Raw genomic sequence first — 7,246 nt, forward strand, 5'->3', positions numbered from 1 at the left:
AAACAATTAATTTAAAAAAAAAAAAAAAACAAAAAACAAAGGATTTGAAAAGTCTCTTCCCTTTCAAATTGAATCTGCTCTCCTCTTTAGTCTCTCCCTCTTTCCAATGATTTTTATTTTCTTTAATTACTATTTTTATTCTTATTATTGGTTTATTACATCGTATCATTTCCTATTTTTCAGCTTTGTTTCTCTCCATTAGCCAATCTATTTCCCCACAATTTAATTACAATAAACTTTCCCTTCCTTTGATTCATCGCTGGATCACGGATTGTCATTTGTACAATTTTGATTCCATTTTACCCTTTTTCTCTTGTAACATTACATTTTAGCCTTTGGTAATGTTTTGTAGCAAATGGGTTTTGTTTATTTGTTATAGTTGTTTGATTGATTCTATCCTGAACGGAGATAAATAAAGGGTTGCTATTGATTTTTTTTTTTTTTTTTTGTAATATTCTGCTTTGAAAAGATTTAGTGGGTTTAATTTATTTTGCAGTGAAGTTGAGCTTTTTGTTAGAAATGAAGCTTCTTGTTCGTGTAATAGAGGCAAGAAATTTGCCAGCAATGGATCTAAATGGGTTTAGTGATCCATACGTGAAAGTGCAGCTAGGAAAGCAGAGGTTCAAGACCAAAGTGGTGAAGAAAAACTTAAATCCTAGTTGGGGAGAGGAATTTAGTTTTAGGGTTGAGGACTTGAATGAGGAGCTTGTAATTGCTGTTTTGGATGAAGATAAGTACTTCAATGATGACTTTGTAGGGCAGATTAAATTGCCTGTATCTCTAATTTTTGATGCAGATAACAAGTCTCTCGGCACTACTTGGTATACTTTGCAACCTAAAAACAAAAAGTCCAAGAACAAGGATTGTGGTATGTATGTCCCTTTCTTGAACTATAACTTTTTTGTTTTTATATTGAAATTCTTTGTTCTCCCAATTGGGTGCTTGAGGAACTATTATTGTTGTTGTTGCTGTTTCTTTTCAAGTTTGTGCATATTACTGTCTGTTGGTATGCATCCATAAGAATCTGTTATTGCCAACTGTTATTAGAAGCTAAAAGGTTTAAGTGTATGATGCTAGAATTTCTTTTAGTTGTTTGTTCATGATCATTACTTTTCCCCATCAATATACAATTTGCTTATCTAGTGAAATTTAAGATTTCACATAGCATTGCTTGCCTCATTTGTTGTTCTTGACACAGTTGTTGTGCTATGTAAGGTACCGTTTAAAATTGTAGTTTTCTTTTCTTTTCCCTTTCAGCAGGTGAAATTCTTTTAGGTATATGTTTTTCGCAGAACAATGCATTTGTTGACTCGAATAGTAGTGGCGATCCAGTATCACAGTTAAGGAAGAATGCAGATACAGTGGCAAAATCTCCTTCTAGGTCGTTTGGAGGGCCCTCAAACTCATCCTCTCCAGGGAGATTTGAGGAAATTGAATCCTTTAAAGAGGAGAAGCCTGGTGCGCCAAAAACTTTTGCTGTGAGAATTTGTCAAATGTTCAATAAAAATTCAGATACAACACCAGCCGTGGGTAGTAAAAGCATTGACAATTTAGAGCCACCTGAAATTGCTGTATCTGAGGTTTGTGATGATACATCAGATGATCCTTCCTCTCCTGAGGACTTTGTAGAAATAATGAGAGTGATGGAATCTAAAGATGTGGGAAATGAAATTCCAAGCAATCTACCTGGAGGTGTCCTTATAGACCAATCGTATGTGATTGCTCCGCAAGATTTAAACTCTATGATTTTCGCACCTGATTCAAGTTTTCAAAGATCACTTGCAGAAGTCCAGGGTACAACAGAACAACAATTTGGACCTTGGAAATTTGAAAATGGTGGTGAGAGCTTGAAAAGAATGGTTACTTACATGAAGGCTGCAACCAAATTGGTGAGGGCTGTGAAAGTCTATGAGGAACAGACATATTTAAAAGCTGATGGCAAGGCTTTTGCTGTTTTTGTTGTTTCGAGTACTCCAGATGTTATGTATGGGAACACCTTTAAGATTGAATTGCTTTATTGTATCACATCTGGTCCAGAGTTGTCTTCAGGCGAACAAACTTCACATTTGGTATTATCTTGGCGAATGAACTTTTTGCAGAGTACCATGATGAAAGGTATGATAGAAAATGGAGCTAAACAAGGTCTAAAAGACAGCTATGAACAGTTTTCATCTGTATTATCTCAAACTGTTAAACCAGTTGATTTGAAGGACATGGGATCTACGAAGGAACAGGTTTTGGCTTCATTGCAGGCAGAAAGCCAGTCGAATTGGAAACTGGCAGTACAATATTTTGCAAATTTTACTGTAGTTTCTACAGTTTTTATTGGATTATATGTACTTTTGCACATCTGGATATCTCCTTCCAGCACAATTCAAGGGCTAGAGTTTGTAGGACTTGACTTACCAGATTCAATTGGTGAAGTCATCGTGTGTGGTGTCCTAGTTCTTCAATGTGAAAGGGTGCTAGAGTTACTTTCTCGCTTCATGCAGGCCAGAGTACAAAAGGGTAATATTCACATCCAGTGAACTCAGCTGTTCATAAGGACAACAAACTATTCTGTCAACTCTTACAGAGTACTCTTTTCTGTATCTGACAGTATGGGTGCTTGGATATATTGTTATTTTTTTCTGCTGATTGCTCTGGCTTACTTTACTTGATTTCTTGTAGGCAGTGATCATGGAGTCAAAGCACAAGGGGATGGTTGGCTGCTCACTGTTGCATTGATTGAGGGAAATAATTTGGCAGCTGTTGATGCAAGTGGCTTCTGCGATCCATATGTGGTGTTCACCTGTAATGGGAAAACTAGAACCAGCTCAATTAAGTTCCAGAAGTCTGATCCTTTGTGGAATGGTATTTTCCTTGGCAGTTTTTTCATTTAAAGCAGAACAATTGCTGCTAAAAAGTATTCTCCAGTTGTGTGAATGATGCAATCTCTATATGGAATTGCGTTTATATTTAGTGATAAATATGATGCAAATTGTTCCTTTGATTTCTGATGTTGATGGACATTTTCTGTCTTTGCAGAAATATTTGAATTTGATGCAATGGATGAACCTCCTTCTGTGCTGGATGTGGAAGTATATGATTTTGACGGGCCTTTTGATGAAGCTACATCTTTGGGACATGCTGAAATTAATTTTTTAAAATCTAATATATCAGATCTTGCTGATGTGTGGGTTCCTCTTAAAGGAAAGTTGGCACAAGCATGCCAGTCTAAGCTGCACCTAAGAATTTTCTTGAATAATACAAGAGGTAGCAATATTGCTAAAGAATACATAAATAAGATGGAGAAGGAGGTCGGAAAGAAGGTACATGGATGGCTTGTTTGTATTGGATTCTCACATTGTCAATTTAAGTTATATGTTCTCTAACATTTTTTTTCCCATGTATTTTCTTATCTATTTAAATTCTTTATGGAATTCTTTCATAGATAAACCTACGTTCTCCACAAACAAATTCAGCCTTTCAAAAGCTCTTTGGGCTTCCACCAGAGGAATTTCTCATCAATGATTTTACCTGTCACCTAAAGCGAAAAATGCCCCTGCAGGTGCAGTTGGTGGCTTTTTCTTTTTCCTATTTTTTTCTTATCCTTTATATTCTGATGTCATATAATTCCTTTGGTATATAGTTAGTCAGAAAGTATGGCATTTTAGCCTTTTGCGAGTTAAATGATGGTAGTTTTGGTTTATTGACTTGATTTTGTAACTGTACAGGGTCGCCTGTTTCTGTCAGCAAGAATAATTGGGTTTCATGCAAATTTGTTTGGGCAGAAGACTAAATTTTTCTTCCTTTGGGAGGATATTGAAGATATTCAAGTTTATGCTCCTAAATTATCATCAATGGGTAGTCCCACTATTGTCATGACTCTCCGGAAAGGCAGAGGTATGGATGCTAGACATGGGGCAAAAACACAAGATGAGGAGGGGAGGCTGAAATTCCATTTCCAGTCTTTTGTATCTTTTAATGTAGCGCATAGGTAAGTGATCAATGTATCAGTTATACTCTTTCTAGAATGAATATCAGTCTACAATTGTTCTTTTATTTATTTTACTTTGTGGTTTACAAATTGTGTGCCCTTTCAGCCTTTCCTATCTAATTTCGTGTATTTTAATCTTCAGAAATCATAGCAACTGTAGTTAAATCATATTTTCTGGAAGTAAAATATGATGAAACATTCAATTCCATAGATTTATTATTTCAAAATTTTAGCTTAGTACTGTCATTAATAATACGTCAGAATAATTTTATACTAGCATGTTTATTCAAAATTGAAATGGACATGCGGCTCAATATGATTTGGTAACTTTGCTTGCTATTCACTTTAACTTTTGCATTATTGAACCATACATAAACTGCATTTTTGTTTCTTGGCTACAAAAGTTGATTATAGGGACATCCTGATCTTGCAGAATTGGTAGAATTCTTTATTTTTCATGGATATCAAAACATAATAATGTGAGATCTTTGTTGTGTCCTTTCTATTTTTCCTTAGTTGTTCTCATAAACTGAATGCCTTGACGGTGGACCATTTTGTTCCAAATGGCAATGAACCTGATCCTTGATCTGTATTTGACATCTCTACTTGCTAATCTTTTTAGCACCATTATTCTAGGAATGCTCATATTAATGCACATTGTTTCCATGCTAGAGCTTTGTTGGTTTTACAATATACTTGCTTTCTTTGTATTTATAAGTATATAGCAATTCTACTTGTGTTGTGTGCTAACAACTTTAAACTAAAAAAAGACGATTGCTAAATATGGGTGTGCCTCCTCTTCCTAGGTGCGTTTCATTTTTATCTCATATCCGAAGCCCCTTTTATCTTGAAATGATGCTCCCTATCTGTATTTTACACGGTTAGTGAGAGTTATGTAATTATAAAAGACAGAAATCAGTGGCATACATGGATTTTTAATTTTGTGAATGCTTCATAGGACAATCATGGCTTTATGGAAGGCTAGATCTTTGACTCCTGAACAGAAGGTGCAAATAGTTGAAGAAGATTCAGAAACCAAACTCCTCCATAGTGATGAAAGTGGGTCCTTATTGGATCTTGAGGATGTCAACATGTCTGAGGTTTATTCTTCTTCTGTTTCTGTCCCTGTAAGTTATTTCTTTTTCTCTGTCCCTGCAATAGCATCGCACGTTCTGCAGATTACTCTACCTTTATTTGACAGTAATTATTTTATTCTAGACCAATTTCTTGATGGGGCTGTTTGGTGGGGGTGAATTAGAGCGCAAAGCTATGGAGAAAGCTGGTTGTCTTAACTATTCTTACACCCCATGGGAATTGGTAAAGGCTGATGTATATGAAAGGCAAATATATTACAGATATGATCAGAGCATATCTCATTATAGAGGAGAGGTGACCAGTACACAACAGAAGTACCCCCAATCTGATCGTAAAGGTTGGCTTGTGGAAGAGGTTATGACTCTCCATGGAGTTCCACTTGGTGACAATTTTAATGTATGTCTATAGTGGTGACTGCTTATAAATTGCAAATGTCTTTACCTTGGTTTAACCTTATAATGATTCTATTAATTCTTCCTCTCACTTCAGGATTTATTTATTATTTATCTATTTCTCATTTTTCTTTATTCTGCGTGATTGATGTTTGTCTTTTATTCTCCGTAGCTTCACTTGAGATATCAAATTGAGGATTTGCCTGCAAGACCGAAATGCTGTTATGTCCATGTATTCATGGGAATTGCATGGCAGAAAAGCACTAAGCATCAGAAAAGGATTACAAAGAACATCCTCTCCAATTTGGAAGACTGGCTGAAGGTGATTTTCAGTCTGATTGAGAGGGAATATGCAAACAGATAGGAAATGTGCACTGCTGTATTCAATCTTTTTCAATTTCTATGAGAAATGTGTCACTGTCCATTTTGATCGAGGGAGTGCTCCAATCTCGTGTTATATTTGTCTGGCATTTCTTGAATTTGGGTATTCAGAGAGATTGTGAAAATGTTACTTTGAACTCCAAGAGGTATTCAGGGAGATCCTGACGATTCTTTGAACTCCAAGGGAAAAACGTTACTGACTCTGCTTGGGACAGGACTTCAGTGCTGAACTAATGGGAGGCCAGTTAGTTTCTTTCCGCACAATTGAAGATGGAAATCCTTTGTCCAAAAAGACCTGTAAATACTTGTACTCTACATAGATTCACTGGAGCTGCTCTTCTTCCATCATATTTGTAAAATTTTTCATCTTTTCTTGTTCAGAATTAACTGGCTTCTCAGGTGATGGCAGAACATTTTTGTTTTTAGCTGCACTGAATTTAGAATTCAGATGGCTTCGAGAAGTTCAGGTGAATGTATTGATGAAGCACATTTTTCGGGTAATAGATGTCCACAATGTCATATGTCAGCAACAGTTACGTTTAGCTCTGTGCAACAAATGCTGTTTATCTTTCTGTATCTGTTGAATAATTGTTCTATAGTCCTGTTCCTCGCTCCAGTGTCAATGTTAATCTTCTACGTATGGTTTGAGTTCTACAAGGTATCTTTTGAACTCTTCTGTTAGATTAACGTCTTGGTAGAGACTTATTATGCAGTTCCTAATATTGAGATTGGCATTGAACCGCTTTAGTGTAGTTATTTTACTGTAAGGTTGAGCAAAGAGTCGGTTCGGTTCAAATCGAGCTGAGGCCATAAAATACAAAGTGAAATCTTTTTACAACAAACTGAATCGGACTGAAATTTACATCTGAACTGAACAAATTGGTTTTTTCCATTTTGGTTTTGGTTTAAGCTCAACCGGCAAATATGTGTAACTGACTCGAATTGAGCAACAAATTCGGTTCAAACTGAATCTCTTTTGGACACTTGACCGAGCCGAATCGAAATGGATCAATTCAGTTCGGTCGGTAATTGCTGAATCCTACTTTGCTTCCTTTTTTGAAACTCCATACTTTACTGCCTTAGCTACCTGGTTTGTTAGGCTTTTTTTCTTGTTGATTATATAAATACATAGGGATGGCCACGGTTTGAATTCAAACTGGAATTGAATCGAAATTGAACCTGTTAAAATCGGCATTAAACTGTGGTCAACGGTTCTGGTTCTAAAACTATAACCGAAACTGTGAATTTAAGGTTCAGTTCCGATTTTTTATTTTTTGACACTGAAACCAGTGGTTCCGATGAAACTGTAAAAAATATGTTTTTAAAGAAACTCCCAACTCAATTTTTTTTTTGTTTTATTATAGTTTTTTAAAGTAATTTTTAAGAATTTCTTTTAAAT

General features: G+C 35.7%; 1 protein-coding gene across 5 annotated transcripts; it reads left to right on the forward strand.

The window, feature by feature from the left end:
* On the forward strand, nucleotides 1-6,389 carry LOC105636219 (C2 calcium/lipid-binding and GRAM domain containing protein). 5 transcript variants are annotated; one of them, XM_020680176.3, is made up of 10 exons: nucleotides 7-338; nucleotides 497-868; nucleotides 1,258-2,508; nucleotides 2,671-2,853; nucleotides 3,028-3,311; nucleotides 3,434-3,550; nucleotides 3,717-3,979; nucleotides 4,938-5,106; nucleotides 5,198-5,470; nucleotides 5,639-6,389. In XM_020680176.3, the coding sequence occupies exons 2-10, from the start codon at nucleotides 520-522 to the stop codon at nucleotides 5,828-5,830; spliced, it is 3,081 nt and encodes a 1,026-aa protein (XP_020535835.1). In that variant the 5' UTR covers nucleotides 7-338; nucleotides 497-519; the 3' UTR covers nucleotides 5,831-6,389. The 5 variants fall into 5 exon arrangements, with proteins under 5 accessions (XP_020535838.1, XP_020535835.1, XP_089574147.1 ...); XM_089718021.1 differs by having other exon boundaries at nucleotides 7-868; XM_012219428.4 differs by having other exon boundaries at nucleotides 7-868; nucleotides 1,261-2,508.
* Nucleotides 6,390-7,246: the final 857 nt, after the last annotated feature.

The sequence above is a fragment of the Jatropha curcas genome, chromosome 2 (genome assembly GCF_041381405.1).
Source record: "Jatropha curcas cultivar XTBG-Jc1 chromosome 2, XTBG_Jcur_1.0, whole genome shotgun sequence".
In the NCBI taxonomy this organism is placed as follows: domain Eukaryota; kingdom Viridiplantae; phylum Streptophyta; class Magnoliopsida; order Malpighiales; family Euphorbiaceae; genus Jatropha; species Jatropha curcas.